Source organism: Choloepus didactylus, chromosome 10, assembly GCF_015220235.1.
Source record: "Choloepus didactylus isolate mChoDid1 chromosome 10, mChoDid1.pri, whole genome shotgun sequence".
In the NCBI taxonomy this organism is placed as follows: Eukaryota; Metazoa; Chordata; class Mammalia; order Pilosa; family Megalonychidae; genus Choloepus; species Choloepus didactylus.
The window spans coordinates 67,828,064-67,847,964 of NC_051316.1; the positions used below are offsets into that span (position 1 = coordinate 67,828,064).

Consider the following 19,901-nt stretch of genomic DNA (forward strand, 5'->3'; position numbering starts at 1 on the left):
AGACACACAGAGAAAGCCACTGGGAAATCAAGAAGGTGAAAGTCAACAGAACTCAGAAAAAAAAGAAGACGCCACCATGTACACTGCCATGTGACACAAAGCCAAGGAACCCCAAAGACTGCCTGTCAGCCAGAAGATACTGACCCTGGGAGAAAGCAAGCCTTCCAGCCTCTAAAACGGTGAGCCAATAAATTCCTGTTGTTAAGCCAACCCATTGTATTGGTATTTGTTTTAGCAACTGGGAAACTAAAACAGAGTCTATCAAACATTTCTAAAATTTGGAGTTCCCACTGGATTTCATAAACAGATTCAGATACACTCACACTTTCAATGCAGATACAGAAATCTCCAAATGGACATAAGGAAAATTCCATGGTTTCACAGGGCCTGTGCCAGTTTGAATGTATTATGTCCCCCCAGACGCCATTATCTTTGATGTAATCTTGTGTGGGCAGACCTATCAGCATTAATTAACTGTAATTCTTTGAGTGTTTCTATGGAGATGCGCCCCACCCAAATGTGGGTGATGACTCTCATTGGATAATTTCCATGGAGGTGTTGGCCCGCCCATTCAGGGTGGGTCTGATTTAAATTACCGGAGCACTATATAAGATCAGACAGAAGGAGCGAGCTTGCTATAGACAAGAGGGACACTTTGAAGAATGCACAGGAGCTGCAGATGAGAGATATTTTGAAGACGGCCATTGAAAGCAGACTTGCTCCGGAGAAGCTAAGAGAGGACAAACACTCCAAGAGCAACTAAGAGTGACATTTTTGAGAACTGCAGCTTAGAGAGGAACATCCTGGGAGAAAGCTATTTTGAAACCGGAACTCTGGAGCAGACGCCAGCCAAGTGCTTTCCCAGCTAATAGAGGTTTTCCGGACACCACTGGCCATCCTCCAGTGAAGGTACCCAATTGCTGATGTGTTACTTTGGACATTTTATGGCCTTAAGACTGTAATTGTGTAACCAAATAAACCCCCTTTTATAAAGGCCAATCCATCTCTGGTGTTCTGCATTCCGGCAGCATCAGCAAACTAGAACAAGGCCCTAACTACTCCTGGCAAGTGTGCAAAAGCCCTTTCCCAGCTAAAGTGAGAACAAAATTCCAACCAAATATGCCAAGGACTATTAAAGTCATTTTATCATCATAGGTAAGCTGCCATTGATACCACAATGCTCTCTCTGAAAACTCTTTCACCAGACTGTGTAGCATTCTCTGTGCTTACTCTTTGGCTAGCGCCTATCCTGAGCCTTACTTGTCTGGTTTATGATCTTTTCTAACCAGTGACATTCCTGAATATAACTGATTCCCAAATCAATCATCTTTCCCAGCTGCATTCACCCTTTCCTTCCTAAGTCCTGTGCTAAATGCTGTCTCGACTTTTGATCTGCCTGACCTCAACTCTAGCCGATAAGTATAACCTGCTCCAGCTTAGCTATATAATTCATTTGGTTTCTATTCTTTCATTACTCCAACTATCTATCTAATATTTACTATCTAACATCTATCTACTTAACATTTACTAAATCCAATAACAGTTTCTCATACATGAGTACTAGACAATTGGGGAAATTGAATACAAAATGGATATTAGAAGATATTAGGGAGATTAATTTTTAGGTATGATAATGGTATAGCAGTTGAGGAGACTGAGTATGAAATGGACATGAGACGATATTACAGAATTATTGTTTATTTTTTAAGTGTGATAATACTTTGGTGGTTATACAGGAGAATACCCTTATTTTTACAGGAATACAAGCTGGAATATTTAGAGTGAAGTGTCACAATGTCTAGAATTTACCTGGTTTAACAAAAGTACCCAAGTACACACAAAAAGCAAATACAGAAAAATGTTAATTGTTTAAGCAGGTTATGAGTATTCAGGTAATTTTTTTTTAATTCATTTTTACTGAGATATATTCACATACCATGAAGTCATACAAAACAAAGCATACATTCAATTGTTTTCAGGTAATTATTATACTATTCTTTCATGCTATGGATGAATCTTGAAACCACTATGCTAAGTGAAAGCTAGACACAAAAGGTCACACACCGTATGGTTCCAGAATAAGCTAGTCCATAGAGACAGAAAGCAGATTAGTGGTTTCCAGGTGCTGGAGAGCTGGGCTAAAGTGTAGTGCCTGCTTACAGGGTTTCCTATTGGGGTGATGAACTGTTACGGAACTAGAGAGTGGCAATAGTTGCATGATATCGTGACTTTACTAAATGCCACTGAATTTTTCACTTGCAGTATTTAAAATGATGAATTTTATGTTTTTTATTTTACTACAATTAAAAAAATGGGGAAATAAAACAAGAAAGAATGTAAAGGAACTATTATAACAAGAATATTGAAGGGAGAGCGGTTTAAAAGAGAAAAAGATAAATAACCAACCTGGAAGTGAGGCAGGATACTGAAAAAGAATACTCCTTGCATATACTTCTTCTGAGGCAGGATCAAACGAAAGGGGAGACATAGGTGGTAAAAGATCCACAGCCTTAAAAAACAGAATTTGCAATTTTGAAGGATATGCATTTTAACCACTACCATAATAGCACTGCTAAGTTAATCTACAAGTGGATGAATTTTTTCCCTACTAAAAACAGAATGAGTAAGCACGTAAATTATCATACCACTATTTTTTAAACCAAGGAACCAAGGAACTAGTTTGTCCTCCAACTACGTCTCAAATGTAATAGTGCCTAATATCAAGAGGAATGTCTCATTTTCTTGTTATTTCTTTGAATCTAAAAACATTAACTTAAATCACAACAGCAGTTTAAAGCATATTCAAATATATATTTAGAACTATTACAGAAACCAAAGTATTGGAACTTTAGCCTTAGAGGCAAAGATGACAAATGTACATACACGCAGCATTTCTAGGTCATCTGTGACATGATAAATCAAGAAATTGCCTCACATTAAACCACTCTTTAAAAATAAAGTCGACATTACTTACTGGAGTCCAACATTTAATTAGACTGAAAGGAGACAGACCAAGAAATTCTTTCCACTTGTTATACCATTCTCCTTGTTTTTCAACAATAGAATGCCTTATAGTTAAGAGATCTTCTTTTACTTTATTCCTGTGACAGCATAAAAAAAATTTTACTCAAAATAGATACACAAATGGATGAGTAGAAAAATGGGGATAAAAACTAAAGGACAAATGGGGTGGGATGGGGGGATGATTTGGGTGTTCTTTTTTCACTTTTATTTTTTATTCTTGTTCTGGTTCTTTCTGATATAAGGAAAATGTTCAGAGATAGATTGTGGTGATGAACGCATAACTATGTTATCATACTGTGGACAGTGGACTGTATACCATGGATGATTGTATGGTGTGAATGTATTTCAATAAAACTGAATTTAATTAAAAAAATATGATACACAAAACTGTACTGAGCAATATTTAAGAAAACAATGATAGTTATAGGGCAGGGAAAATAAATATAAATGAAAATTTAAACAATACAGCATACATAAATGAATAAACTCTTGCAAATGAATATTCAGAACCTAAAGTATCTTTTTTCCTTTTAAGACAAGAAAGCAATCAGACATCTATTATCTACTACTCCATTTATCATTATAACTCAATTGTTTTTCCTGGTTCTAAACTTCAATCAGAACTCTATTTTCCCACTCTCTGTCCATTCCTTATGGCATCCCATACCTCCCCCTCTTTCTACTCAGAAAAAAACAAAACAAAAACACTTCTGCACAAAAGAAGAGCAAGACAAAGATTAAAATTATTTCATGAAAAATTACCATGCAGGGCAAAAATTTATTCCAAAGAGAAAACTTCATTAATTTTCCTTTCTAGGTTTCTCCTGGGAGTTGATTAGATAATAAGGTTTTTGAGTGTCAGTAATATTTTCTCACTTGTTTGCCAAAGCCAGTAACTATATAAGAGTTTTGCAGAGAAATTATCAAAATCACCCTACTCCTCCCACAATAAATAAGAGAAGATCTTTCTAGTGTACCTCATATGCTTCAGATCTGATAATCTTTCTCTCTGAAATTTGGTCTCTTTTTCAAGGTAGTGAAGGTCTACTGTTAATCTTGCTTGGTCAGCCTGACAACGTTCATATTTCATTATTTTCAAGACTTCATTTAGTAACTGAATAACTGTTAAGAGGTTCAATTTTCCAGCCTCATAAACATTTCCTATGTGCAACTAAGGATTCAGAGAGAAAAAAAGTAGTGAACTATAGGTTCTTAAGTTACTAGAATGCTACATAATATAGTTATATGTTTTACTATTACATAAAAGTTTACTTTAAAGAAGAGTAAAAAAAAAAATCAAATATCCTCTACCGAAACAACTACAATAAACAATTTTGGTCCAATTCAAACAAATATTATGCAAAAATTAACATTCCAGACTACATTTTTATATTATGCAAAAAAGTTGAAAACTAGAATTAAAGAAATACAAAGAAATACAAATAGATTGAAGACAAGATAAATACTGAGGAGAAACAACAGGTTTGGGAAAGACCATGAATTCACATTTTAACAAATGTTACAAACTGATAGCCCCTAAAGGCTGCATTTAAATGTGTACATGTTTATTTGGCCTACACAGTGTCACTATTTCAAAAACATTTTAATTAATTGCCAATATTTTTTAAAAACTCGTAGATTTCATATGAAAATTACTTCCCAGTTCTCCAAAGTCCTCATCCCTTCCTACTTTCTCTCTACCATTAAACCATAATTAGTGTACTTCATTTATATATATCACCTGTCTATACTCTGTAGGAAACCAAGTTTGCAGACCCTGATTTTTATGTACTCTGAATCTGATGTATCTATCACATTACCTATTAAACTGAAAGCTTTTCAGGATTAGGAACAGTATTTTACCTTTGTACTCCCTATATTACAATCAATATCTGATATATAGTAGATGCTTAATAAATTGTGTACTTATTAAGAGAAGAAAACGTACACTATCCAGATGGAAATGTCCCCAAAGCAAGTGGAAATAAATATTTGGAGTTTGGGTTTAAGGAGAGAGAATGGAAATACCAATTTGGAAATATTATGGTATGGGAAGCCATTGAATCCATGGGATTAGGCAAGAAATAACAACGAATTTGTAGCACGGAAAAAAAGGGGCATTAAAGAAACTGTGGAAAGCACCTGCATTTAAACGTTAGACGAAAAAGGAACCAGTGGAAAAAAACTGACAACAGAAATCTGAAAACCCACAGGAGAGCAGACACTGAAATCATAAAAGCTAAAGAAAAGACTTAAAAAGGAATACTGAACAGCGTCAAGAGAGAGAAACCAAAAGGATGGAGTCTGTAAAAAAAAGGACACTTGGCAATTAGGAAATCACTGGTGCCCTCTTTGAGAATTTATAACAAACTAGTATTTCATCATCTTCCTACAAAGTAACTTCCTACTTCCCACACTATATGATATACCACTGTACACAGCACAATTAATAAACATTGATGGATATAAATACATACTTTTAATAGTACCCCTCTTTATGAAGATTTTACTAGATATACTTAAAACAATGAATTTTGAAAGCAGTAGAAAAACATTAAACCAATAAATAATACATACAATACTTATATGAAGAGAGTTTTCTCAGAAGCTTTCTTAATATCAAATGCTTACCTGACACATCTGTTTTTCAATTCTGTCAAGTAAGAGCCTTGGAATATTAATAGCAACATTAGTTCCATCTAAAGTATACTGGTTAACAAGACTAAGGACTGAACTAACAATGTCTCTCTCTTTTTCCAAAAACGTGAGTGTTTCATTCACTGAAGTCCACAGTGACCGAACCTTTAAATACAGAGACAAACAGAAAATGTTAAAGTCTATATGTAATCTGTACATATCCTAGACATGTAAAACATAAATACATGCTAACTTGTAAGAAAAAATGAAGTGTTCCTGGAATTGTTTCTGATAAGAAAACTAAACAACTGTATTTTCATAGTCTAAAAGCACTGACATTACTTCCAAAAGGGCTTTAAAAAAGAAAGAATTTCTTAGGAGAATCTAGCTCACTATGATATTCCAAACAAACCTAAGGAATCTTATCCCACCGTGATGCAATGAGCGGAACTTCTGGGGCAGATGGTGAAGTACAGAGCTCCAAGACTCAGTCCTTCCACCAAAACATCAGTTACACAGACAGGAACTGTCTGAAACAACTCTTCTGGGGTTCCAGAGGCCAGAAGAACACTGTACAGAATCCAGGGTAAAGCGGGAGGAAGATGATGATAAACTATGGTAAAAAACAGTGAGTAGCTCTCTCCACGTGGCAGCTGCCTGTGCCCATTCCCCACTCTCATGGGAAGTCACGTTGGGGTCCAAGTCCCTGGCTAGCTCACTGGGGAAAGAAAGGGACATAAAAATTCCCCAAGAACAGGCAATCACTGATCATAGCTTTCTATTAGTGAATTTGGATCTCTGGGTCCCAGCTCAAGCTAGTGTTTCAACCCGCTGAGGACACAGGCAGTGGCAGCCATTGTTTCAATGCTGCACCAAAAAGGGTTGGAGCCAGTGAAGATTTAAAGACCCAGAGCTTTCTCAGGGCTCCAGGGGACAGTTAGCTGAAGGGCTGCCTTTGCTGGGCAGGCCAGGAAAGCACAGATCTGGGGAGCCATCAAAGAGGCTTTTGACATCCTTCCTGATACCCTCCCCCAAGGGAACTTTGAGAGATGGTCTGTGCCCCCTTTGTGGGTGCTTGAACCTGCCTTGGCTGGGAAATGCTGACTTGAGAAAGTCCCATCCTGGGTGACTCTCCTCCCAGAATTTGCTCTCCATGCAAAAGCAGCTAGAGACAAGGAAAGGAGTGTAAGAAACTATAGACGCAAAACAAAAACAGAAGAGATCAAGATTCCCAGAGAAGAAACAGAGGAAAGGAAGATTTCTCCTGGAGGTGAAACTACACAAAAAGTGCAGTATTAAAAACTTTAACAAATATCCAGGGCAAGAATCAGATGAAGAAGAGATGAAAAAATTTGGTCATTTAAACATGGCCTATTCTAAAGTTATAGAGTAAGGCAGACAAGTGTCAAAGAAGCCCTTAACAAAAGCCAATCAAAAATAAAACCCTAGACAAGAGAGAAAAACTGACCTTCAGAGTAAGCTCTTCAAGATTATCAGATGCCTAGGCATGAGCAAAAAATTACAAACCATACTAAGAAACAGGGAGATACGGCCCAGTCAAGGGAACAAATTAAAACTTCAGAAGAGAAACAGAATTTGGAAGAACTAATCAAAGATGTTCCAACAAATCTCCTAAATCTATTCAAAGAAATGAAGGAAAATATGCACAAAGAGATAAAGCATATTAAGAAAACAATGTGTGAGCATAAAGAAGAATCTGGAAGTATAAAAAGAAACATAACAGGTGATGTCATCAACATGGTGATGTAAACAGCTAATGAAAACCTCTCCCTAGAGATTCAGCAAAAAAAAAGGACAATTCTCACTTGTTCAGAACTCTGGAGAAAGGTATAGACTGGAGAGGATCCCACAAATAATGAACCAAAAAAAGAGAGAAATATCAGGATAGGAAACTTCCATCCTGGACCAGCCAGTCCTCTCCCCTCTAGCTCACTTGGTCTCATACAGCTTGGGAAGCACACAAAGGCAGTAGCCAGTATCCCTCCCAATGCTCACCGGGACACAGACTATAAAATCCCTCCCAGCAGGGAGACAGATCCCCACCTACATCCAGACACAGAGACCCAAGACCACGGGGACCCAAAAACAGGATTTAAGCTGCAGGGCAGGGAGGATTACAAAAGGCAGCAAGGAAGAGATGCCATAATGGAGGATCAGGGAGAGAACTGCAAAATCTTCCCTAAAAGCAGCAAGTAGCCACAGAGAACTATACAAATCAATTGCATGAGGACCTGGGGGACATGGCCAGGTCTGTGAGGGACAAAGAGTCTGAGAAAACGTAGACAAAGACTGTGTTTCCAGCCCATGGGTCCTGGTGCCCATCCCCCACCCTTGAGGGAAACAGCAGCAAGCAGCCTGAATCTTGCCTGGGGGATAGCTGCAGACTGGGACAAACGGGGGAATTCTCCACCACAAGAAAAGTGGGAGACAAGCCCCATATTGAGCCAGATACTGGCCGGCAAAGTGAGGGCACAGGAAACCAGCAGTTTCAGCCCCACCCATTCAGATGCTGCCTGGGCTCAGGACATAAACAGCTTCCAAGAATGATTAAGTCACCGAATAGCACCATCTGCCAGGCAGGCCAGAAAGTGCAGGAAAACAGCAGGGCTTTTCAGAGCCTCTCCAGACACTATCCCAGACCCATTGGAGCTGGTCAACATACCCTGCACAGGTACGTGGCCCTATTTTGGCTGATAAATACAGACAACCTGACTTTCAAAGCAGTGCTCTAATACAAACCCAGGTAACAACTAAATCCTAGACAAGAGAGAGAAATCGACCTTCAGAATAGACCCATCAAGAGAATCAGATGACCAGGTACCAGCAAAAAAATCACAAGCATACTAAAACACAAGAAGAAATGGCCCAGTCAAAGGAACAGATCAAAAAGTCGGAGGAGATACAAAATCTGGAAAAACTAATCAAAGACATGCAATCTCCTGAATCAATTCAAAGAAATGAAGTAAAATTTGTAGAAAGAAATAAAGGATATAAAGAAGACACCAGAAGAGCAGAAAGAAGACTTTAAAAGAATACATAGAGGGCGGAGCAAGATGGCGGCATAGAGAAGTGTGGAATTTAGTTAGTCCTCTAGAGCAACTAGTAAATAACCAGGAACAATTAGTAAATAATCTGGAACAACTGTTGGGAGACATCCGTGAATGTACACACATCGTATACCACCCTGGCACAGGTGCAGCAGCTGAAACTGTAGCACAGAATCGTAAATAAAGCTTGCAAACCCAGAGCCGGCGGACAGGGAAGGCCGATCTGAAACACTGCCATGTGAAAAGAAAGAAACCAGTTACTGGGAAAGTAACACAACCAAGCTCCAACTGCAATTTCAATTGACACATTTGGACTACTGAGTACGAGCTACAAGCACAGGGCAGGAAGGGAAGCAGATCCCTTCCAGTGGGGAGGAGGCAGGGCTGACGTGAAAAAAATACATAAATAAATAAAAACAGACTTTTCAGAATACTAGAAGACGGCTGGGTCCTAAGAAAACTGAGGGACTGGGGACTGGCTCTGAAAAGGCACTTTTGCTCTTTTCCCATTTTTTTTCTCTCATTCTAAGCAGCCCATTAGAGAAAGCTTCAGGCATCTTCAATTCCTTCCTGCCCCAGGCAAGTGTGGAGTTAACAGAGCCAGAAAGACAAAGGAGGAATTTAAATGGAGAAGATAACTCCCTAGGGGGTATGTCTTCCCTAAGAAAAGAGGGGAACCAGCTCCCTCAGAGAAGTGGCTCAAGAGAAGTGGCTGCCTTCCCTCAGAGAATTCAGACCCTGGGCCTGGGGGAAAATAAACAAACAAACTGGAAACAACTTAAGCTTGGCTTCTTATACCCTTGGCCCCTCCCAGGTTAGGGTCTACTGTGAATTAAAGAGACCGTACCTCTTTACGCTAGTGGGGAGCTGACGGCTGACAAGCGCCACCTGCCAGACTAGATAGGGAAAGCAGAGAGTCTAAAGGCCTCACAGGAAAGTCTGCCAATCTTCTAGGACCCACTCTCAGGGAAACCTAATACTGAATACAGCCTCCTCCTGAGACCTGAGCCCCTCTGGTCTGGGAAAATCTGATTGGGACATTCAAGGAAATCAGATGCCTATGGAAAAAAAACCACACTAGGAAAAACAATATGGCCCATTCAAAGGAATAAACTTACACTTCAACTTAGATACAGGAATTGAAACAACTAATTATTAATCAAACAAAATCTCCTAAATCAATTAAAAAATCAATTCAACAAGTTTAGGGAAGATATGGCAAAAGAGATGAAGGATATAAAGAAGACACTGGGTGAACACAAAGAAGAATTGTAAGTTTGAAAAGACAATTGGCAGAACTTATGGGAATGGAAAGGACAACAGGAGATGAAGGACATAATGGTGACATACAGCAGCAGATTTCAAGAGACAGAAGAAAAGATTCATGAACTGGAGAACAGAGCATCTGAGAGGCAGAAGAAAAGATTCACGAAATGGAGGACAGGACATCTGAAACTACACACAAAAGAATAGATGGGGAAAAGAATGGAGACATATAAGCGAAGTCTCAGGGAACTGGATGACAACATGAAGCACATGAATGTACATGTCATGGATGTCCCAGAAGGGGAAAAGAGGCAGGGGCAATAATGGAAGAAATAGTCACTGATACTTTTCCATTCCTTATGAAAGACATAAAATTACAGATCCAAGAAGCGCAGCGAACTCCCAACAGAACAGATCTGAACAGACCTACGCCAAGACACTTAATAATCAGATTATCAAATGTCAAAGACAAAGAGAGAATTCTGGAAGCAGAAAGAGAAAAGCGATCCATCACATACAAGGAAGATCAGTAAGACTATGTGCAGATTTCTCAGTAGAAACCATGGAGGCAAGAAGGCAGTGGTATGATACATTTAAGATACTGAAAGAGAAAAACCACCAAGAATTTTATATCCAGCAAAGCTATCCTTTAAATATGAAGGAGAGTTTAAAATATTCTCAAACAGACAACGACAAGAGTTTCTGAACAAGATACCTGCTCTACAGGAAATACCAAAGGGAGCACCACAGACAGACAGGAAAAGATAGGAGAGAGAGGTTTTAGAGCACAATGTTGGGAGATGGTAGCACATTAACATAGGTACACTGCACAAAGATGACTGTGAGTACGGTTGAAAGAGAAAGGTTAGGGCATGTAGAACACCAGAAGGAAAGGTAGAAGATAAAGACTGGGACTCTGTGGCTTAGCGAAACCTAGAGCAGTCAATGATTGTGATAAAATGTACAAATATGTTTTTGCATGAGGGAGAACAAATGAGTGTCAACTATGCAAGGTGTTAAAAGGGAGTGGTACTGGGGGAAAAACAATCAATGTGGACTAGAGTCTATAGTTAAGAGTAACATTGCAATATGCTTTCTTTAATTGTAACAAGGGCAGTACACCAAGGCTAAATGCATACAGGAGGGGGACATAAGGGAGGGGTGTGGGATTCTTGGCATTAGTGTTGTATGACTTTTTCATGGTATTTTATTTTATTTTAACCTTTTCTTTTGTGGCTTTTTAGTTGCCATTTTTTTTCCTTTCTTTTTCTCTTTATTTTGCGTTTTTTACTTTTTTCACCTCCTCCTCTCTGTGACTGTATTTTATCTTATTTTTACTTTTCCTTTTATCCTTTTTTACTATTCTTTTGTTTCAATTCTTTCCCTAAGTAATGAATATATGTTAGTGCTAACTGTGCTGATGAAGGCACAACTATATGATGATTCTGTAAACAATTCATTGTACACTGTGGATGATTGTATGGCATTTGAATATATACTTATAAAATTGCAGGGAAAAAAGAAACAGGGACACAAGTGCTGGAGAGAACTTGGAGAGAGAGATGTATGTATTCACTGCTGGTGGTGAAGTACAATGATGTAGACTATCTGGAGGACAGTGTGGTGGTTCCACAGGAAGCTAGGTATGTGGGTGTCACAAGGTCCTGCAACCCCACTATGAGGTATATGCTTGGAAGGTGTGAGAGCAGACACAAATGGACATTTGCCCACTGGTGTTTACAGCAACAGTACGCATGATTTGCAATGGACAGAGGTCGTCTAGGAGTACATTGACTGATGAACAGAATGGGGAACTGTGGTGTATGTATACAATAGAACACTGAAAGGCTACAAAAAGGAATGAAGCTGTGAGACACGCAACTAGGTGAATGGATCTTGAGTACAGCATTTTGAGTGAAGAAAGCCAGAAACGAGAGGACAAACATTATAATGCCTCACTAATATGGACTAATAATGGGTAACTGAATCAGGGGAATGCTTATTGTAATGGTCCCTAGACTGTAAGCTCTTATAGGAGTCACATCTATTCCTGAGTTGTAATGGTTATCTCTAAATCCTGAGATGCTGAGCTCCTTGCATATAACCTGGTCAATCTCTGTAACTTCGGGTATCTGTGTGATATCTGAGGCTTGGAGCTAGAGCTGGGCAGCTATGAATGTCAATATTACCCCATACCACTGCTGAGAGAGCTAAAAGAGTTTAGACTTCAGTCAGAGATATACACTAAGCAGATATGGTTAGGACTAAGGCAAATCAGGCCCAAGGGCAAAGGACGATACTGACTGGGTTTTAAAACTATAACTTTTGTGCATGACCAAGGGAGGAGATATTTTATTTGGTGCAGGTTCTATATTTTCTGTAGCACACTAGATAATTTACCCTGTGTGATCAGTTTGCTTGAACACCATAGGTGCATGGAGCTGTGAAAGGGGAGTGAGTTTGTACAGGCTGGAGTGAAATCCCAATACATCCAGAGTGATATGGGCAGAAAGTAAAAGTATATTTGCAAGGCCCCCTAGGAACTGGGGAGAAATGCAGAAACATTGGACTTCCCCTCCTGGGTTATTGCAGATTTTACCACAAACACTGAAGACTGCCAATTTAGTGGGCTGAGCCCTTGATCTGAGGGCTCTCCCTTGTAAGGCTAGCTGCTGCAAGGGAGAAGCTAAGCCTACTTATAATTAAGCATAGGAATCCCCCCACCCCCCAGAGAGCCTCTGTTTTGCTCTCTGTGGCCCCTTCTCTCTAAGCCCACTTGTCAGGTGAACTCACTACCGTCCCCCTACATGGGACATGACACCCAGGGGTGCAAATCCCCTGGCAACACAGGAAACGACTCCTGGGGATGAGTCTGGACCCAGCACTGTGGGATTGAGAGGATCTTGACCAAAAGTGGGTAGAGAGATGAAACAAAATAAGGTTCCAGTAGCTGAGAGATTTCAAATGGAGTTGAGAGGTTACTCTGGAGGGTATTCTTATGCACTATATAGATATCATCTTTTAGTTTTTAGTGTGTTGGAATGGCTATAGGGAAATACCTGAAGCTGTCAAACTGCAACCCAGTGACACTGATTCTTGAAGACAATTATATAACTTTGTAGCTTACACAGTGTGACTGTGTGACTGTGAAAACCTTGTGGCTTGCAATCCCTTTATCCAGTGTACAGACAGATGAGTAGAAAAATGGGGACAAAAATTAGATGAAGAATAGGGTGGGATGGAGGGGATGGAGAGATCTAGGTGTTCTTTTTTGCTTTTAGTTTTATCTTCGAAAAAGGAGAAGGCTCAAAAATTGATTCTGGTAATGAAGGCACAAATGTATGAAGGTGCTAGGATTAACTGACTGTACACTGTGGATGACTTAGGGTGGGTGAATATATCTCAATAAAACTGTACTAAAAAAAGTAAATGAAAATGGGGGGAAGGAGGGGAGGGGGATGTGTTGGAAACTTTTTATTTTAATTTCTAGTTTATTTTTTGGAGTAATGAATATGTTCAAAGATTGTGGCAATGAATGCACAAGTATATGATACTGCGAAAAATTGCACACATTGAATGATTGTATGGTGTGTGAATATATCAATAAAATTGCATTAAAAAAGAATACACAGAAAAATAACAGATATTATGGAAATAAAGATACCGTAGATGAAATTAAAATATACTGGAAGTGCACAACAGCAGATTTGAACAGAAAGAAGAAAGAATCTGCAAGCTACAAGATAGATAATCGAATTTGAACAAATGAAGAAAAAAAGGGAGAAATCTAAGCAGGGTTTCAAGGAAATGACTGACAACACAAAGTGTACAAATATACACTTCATGGGTGTCCCAGAAGGAGAAGGGAAAAGGATCAGAAAGAATATTCAAAGAAATATGGCTGAAAATTTTGCAACTCTTATAAAAGACATAAACAAGCAAATCCAAGAAGCCCAGCATACTCCAAACAGAATAAATCCTAATAGACCCACTCCAAGATACATAGAAATCAGACTTCAAATGCCAAAGAGTAGGAGAAAATTCTAAAAGCAGTAAGAAAAAGCGATTCACCATATACAAGGGACGCCAAATAAGACTAAGTGCTGATTTCTCAAAAGACACCATGGAGGCAAGGAGGCAGTGGTACAATATATTTAAGACAATATGCCAGCCAAGAATTCTCTATCTAGCAAAGCTGAACTTTCAAAATGAGGGCGAGTTTAAACTATAGAGAGATAAACAGAAGCTGAGAGAGTTCACTAATAAGATACCAGATGTACAAGAACTGCTAAAGGGAGTCTTACCAGCTGAAAAAACAAAGACACCAGAAAGAGGTCTGGAGGAGGGTTCAGAATTTAAGAATATTAGTAAGGAGAACTTAAAGGATAAAAAGAGAGAAAAAATAGAGCTGACAAAAACAAAAGGGTAAGACGGTTGAATCGAGAACTGTTTTACAGTAATAAATTTGATGTTAATGGATTAAACACCCCAATTGCAAGACACATGTTGGCAGAATGAATTAGAAAATATGATCTCTCTACATGCTGTTTACAAGAGACTCATCTTAGACCCAAAGATGCAAACAGGTTGAAAGAGAAAGGAAAGAAAAAGATAGTCTATGCAAATAGTAACCAAAAGAAAGCTGGGGTAGCTATGCTAGTATCAGATGAAATAGACTTCAAATGCAAAATGTTATGAGATAAAGAAAGAAACCATATAGTAATGACAGGGGCAATTCAACAAAAAGAGATAACAATCATAAATACCTATGCTCCTCTCCAAAATACATGAGACAAACACTGGCTGAACTGAAGGGAACAATAGACACATTTATGAGTGGGAGACTTCAATACACCACTCTTTTATATAGATAGAACAACTAGACAGAAGACAAATAAGGAAATTGAGAATGTAAACAATATGATAAATGAAATAGACTTAACAGACATACATAGATCATTACATTCTAAAGTACCAGCATATACATTCTTCTCTAGAGTCCATGGAATGCTTTCCAGGATAGATCATATGCTGGGGCAAAAAAGTCATCTTAATAAATTTAAAAAGATTAAAATTATTCAAAGCGCATTCTCTGACCACAATGGAATGCAAAAGAAATCAACAACCACAAAAGAACCAGATCTTCCACAAATATAGAGAGGTTAAACAACACACTCCTAAACAACCAGTGGATCAAAGAGGAAATTACAAGAGAAATTGGTAAATACCTAGAGATGAATGAAAATGAGAACACAACATATCAAAACCTGTGGGATGCAGTTAAGGCAGTGCTGAGAGGGAAATTTATAGCTGTAAATGCATATATCAAAAAGCAAGAAAGAGTTAAAACTAAAGACCTAACTGAACAACTGAAGAGGCTACAAAATGATCAGCAAACTAACCCTAAAGCAAGTAGACAAAAAGAAATAACAGAGTAAAGCAGAAATAAATGAGTTGGAGAATAAAAAAACAAGAGATAATAAATAAAACCAAAAGTTGGTTCTTTGGGACGATCAACAAAATTGACACACCATTATAGCTAGAATGACAAAGTAAAAAAGAGAAAAGACCCAAATAAACAGAATCAGAAATGAAAAGGGGATAATTACAACAGATCCCAAAGAAATAAAAAGAAAATCATAAGAGGATACTACGAACAACTGTATGCCAACAAGCTAGACAATTTAGAGGAAATGGACAATTTCCTGGAAACACATGAACAACCTAGATGACCCAAGAAGAAATAGAAGACCTCAACAAAGCAATCACAAGTAAAGAAATCCAATCAGTCATCAAAAATCTACATACAAATAAAAGCCCAGGGCCACATGGCTTCACAGGGGAATTTTACCAAACTTTCTAAAAAAAAATTGACACCATTCCTGCTCAAACGCTTCCAAAAAATTGAAGAAAAAGGAATACTATCTACTTCATTTTATGAAATTAGTAACACTCTGATACCAAAACCAGATAAAGATAAAATAAAAAAGGGAAAACTATAGCCAATCTCCCTAATGCAAAAATCCTAAAAATACTTGCAAATGGAATCCAAAGGCACATTAAAAGAATTATACACCACAACCAAGTGGGATTCATTCCTGGCATGCAAGGGTGGTTCAACATAAGAAAATCAATTAATGTAATTCAACACATTAACAAATCAAAAGGAAAAAAATCAAATGATCATCTCAATAGACATTGAAAAAGGATTTGACAAAATTAAACACCCCTTTTTGATAAAAACACTTCAAAAGGCAGGAATTGAACAAATCTTCCTCAATAAGACTAAGAGCATATATGAAAAACCCACAGCTAGTACTCAACAGTGAGCAGCTGAAAGCCTACCCCTAAGATCAGGAACAAGACAAGGATGCCCACTGTCACTTCTATTATTCAACACCGTGCTAGAAGTTCTAGCCAGAGCAATTCGCCAAGACAAAGATACAAAAGGTATGCAACTTGGAAAGGACAAAGTAGAAGTCTCATTATTTGCAGATGATATGGTCTTACATTTGCAAAATCCCGAGAACTTGACCACAAAGCTACTTGAGCTAATAAACAAATTCAGCCAAGTGGTGGGATATAAGATTAATGCACATAAATCAGTAATGTGCCTATACACTAGTAATGACATAAGTGAAGAGGCAATAAAAAAAAAAATTCCATTCACAATAGCAACTAAAAACATTAAGTACCTAGGAATAAACTTAACCAAAGACATAAAGGACCTCTACACAGAAAGTTACAAAATTTTACTAAAAGAAATAAAAAAGGAACTAAATAGGTGGAAAAATATCCCATGCCCATGGATAGGAAGACCAAATTTTGTTAAGATGTCAATTCTACCCAAACTGATCTATATATTCAATGCAATCCCAATCCAAATTCCAAAAACCTACTTTGCAGACTTGGAAAAGCTAGTTACCAAATTTATTTGGAAAGGAAAGGGGACTTGAATTGCCAAAAACATCCTAAAAAAGAATTATAAAATGGGAAGACTTACACTTCCAGACTTTGAAGCCTAGTATAAAGCTACAGTGGTCAAAACAGCATGGTACTGGCATAAAGACAGACATATTTATCAATGGAATTGAATTGAGAGTTCAGAAATATACCCCCCGATATATGGTCGACTGATTTTTGATAATGTCCCCAAATCCACTGAACTGGGACAGAACAGTCTGATCAACTATTGGGGCTAGGTGAACTGGAAAACCATAACAAAAAGAATGAAAGAGAACCCCTTCCTCACACCCTACACTAAAATTAACTCAAAGTGGATCAAAGACCTTAATATATGAAAGAGTACCATAAAACTCCCAGAAGATAATGTAGGGAAACATCTTCAAGACCTAGTATTAGGAGATTGCTTCTTAGATGTTACACTCAAAGCATAAGCAATGAAAGAAAAAAAACGATAAATGGGAACTCTTCAAAGTTAAAAGCTTCTGTACCTCAGAGGAATTTGTCAAAAAGGTGAAGAGGCAGCCAACTCAATGGGAGAAAATACTTGGAAACCATGTATCTGATAAGAGACTAATATCTTGCATATATAAAGAAATTCTACAACTCAACGACAATAGTACAAACAGCCCAATTAGAAAATGAGCAAAAGATATGAAAAGACATTTCTCCAAAGAGGAAATACAAATGACTAAAAAACACATGAAAAACTTCACTAGCTATTAAAGAGATGCAAACCAAGACCACAATAAGATATCATCTCACACCAATAAGAATGGCTGCCATCAAACAAACAGGAAACTATATATGTCAGAGAGGATGCAATAGCTCAGACACAAAAGGAGAGATATTTTATGTTACCACTCCTATGAACTATCTGAACAATGTAAAATCAATGTCTTATAATATAGGAATATTGGGGACCTAGTGATAGTAGCTAGTGAGGGGAACAATAATCTAATATGTTCGGATATGTTAATGATGGTGAATTCAAAGATGTGGTAATGGATGGGGTGATGATTGTTTGTTAATGTGATTGTAAGTATCAGAGCTGTATTAAAGGCAAATAGAAATGAAAGGAGTTGTTTAAAGGCATGTTTCCCACAGATAAGAACCAAAAATATAGATAGGGGCTTGCATGATATACTTCTAAGATATGACACTGGCACAGAGTTGACAACAGAAGGGCACATGGGAAAAATCTACACATTGCATACTAAGGACTATAATTAATAGGAATACCATACTAGTATTACACAAATGCTAGGGACAAATAATTGAGAGCTGACAAGAGCTGTGAGATGTTTTGGGTCATGAGAATTGTTTAAAATGGAGAGTGATGAAGATTGTACAACTGAGTGACAATAGTGTGAGATATGGACGGATTATCGTGGATATAACATATGCTAAGTGAACTTAGGAACACCCTACACGGATTATCGTGGATATAACATATGCTAAGTGAACTTAGGAACACCCTACTTTATAAATCAGGCTCTTGATATTGAGGCTTGCTTGGGTAAAACCTATGGCTGTAAAGAGGAGGCTGAGCCCACCTATAATTATGCCTAGGAGTCACCTCCAGATGTCCTCTTTTGTTGTTCAAATGTGGACTTTCTCTCTCTAAGCCTAACTCTGCAAATAAATTCATTACCCTCCCTCCGATGTGGGACAGGATCCCCAATACGAATGAGTCTTCCTGGTGACATGGTACATGGATTCCTGGAATGAGCCTGACCCTGACATTGAGGGATTGAGAATGCCTTTTTGACCAAAAGGGGGGAAAGGCAGGCAACAAAATAAGGTTTTAGTGGCTAAGAGAATTCAAACACTCAGGAGGTTGTCCTGGAGGTTCCTCCTATGCAAGCTTCACCTAGATAGGCCAAATGACCACAATATGATAAGCCCAAGTCAACAGTAGTCCCAAAAACCTTAAAGAATACCCAGATCCCTATCTGAGACTAAAAAGTTTCACTCACTAAGTTTATTTATCAGAAACTTAAATCCTTCAGAGTGCTCCTATGCCTGCTAAGTCCTGAAACCCAGAGGCAATAGCCTCTTCAAGAACATCAACTAGATGTGTCCCCTTTGTTCATAAAGTTGACATCCCTTTTCAACATGAACAGGCTAGGGTGGTCACTGCCTAGACATCCCTGAAGATCAGGAAAGTGATTAAACTAGAGGAAGGGGTAGCAACAGACAAAATGGAATTTAACAAAGGATTACGAATATTGAGTCTTGATATAACTTTCTTTTTCTTAGTTGCTAAGTATTAGAATAGCTAGAAGGAAAGAATTGAAATGGTGGAACTGTAACCCATAGCATCCTTTGAAATTTGTTCTATAGCTACTTGTTAAATTGTAATTTGAAAGCTGTACCTTTTTGTATAAATGTTGTATTTCACAATAAGGAAATAACTGAAACTATGGTACTATAAATCATAATAGTACTCATAATACCTTTGGAAATTTCCTATATATACCTGTTAAATCATACTTTGAAAGGTATTACCTTTTTGTATATATGTTATATTGCATAATAAGGAAATAACCGAAACTGTGGAATTGTAACCTATGCTATCCTTTGAAATTTGCTAACTATTCATTAATTTGGAAAGCTATCACTTTTATGTATATATGTTATATTCTACAATAAAAAATATAGTAAAAAAATCAGAAGAGGGAGACAGAAAAATGTATCAGAGAGATGAAAAGCTGGAAGGACTCAGCCTGGCATTGCTGGCTGTGAAGATGGAAGAAGGGGCCAAGAGCAAGGAATGCAGCAGCTTCCAGAAGCATCGAAAGGTCCTCAGTTTACAATCAGCAAGAAAACAGGGACCACAGTCCTAAATCACAAGGAAATAAATTCTGCCAACAACTCAAATGAGTAGGAAAAGGAAAGTTCCCTAGAGCTTTCAAAAAGGAACTCAGCCTATCAACATCT

At 38.0% G+C, this 19,901-nt stretch overlaps 1 protein-coding gene across 2 annotated transcripts in view; it reads right to left on the reverse strand.

Annotated features, from left to right (window-relative positions):
- The window catches only part of HAUS6 (HAUS augmin like complex subunit 6), a 69,329-nt gene that overhangs the window by 24,230 nt on the left and 25,198 nt on the right, over positions 1 to 19,901 (reverse strand). For both annotated transcript variants that reach the window (XM_037797236.1, XM_037797237.1), the window contains 4 exons: positions 5,656 to 5,826; positions 4,002 to 4,195; positions 2,975 to 3,101; positions 2,407 to 2,509 (listed from right to left, as the gene is read on the reverse strand). In XM_037797236.1, coding sequence (XP_037653164.1) covers positions 2,407 to 2,509; positions 2,975 to 3,101; positions 4,002 to 4,195; positions 5,656 to 5,826 — 595 coding nt within the window. The remainder of the gene's footprint in view (positions 1 to 2,406; positions 2,510 to 2,974; positions 3,102 to 4,001; positions 4,196 to 5,655; positions 5,827 to 19,901) is intronic.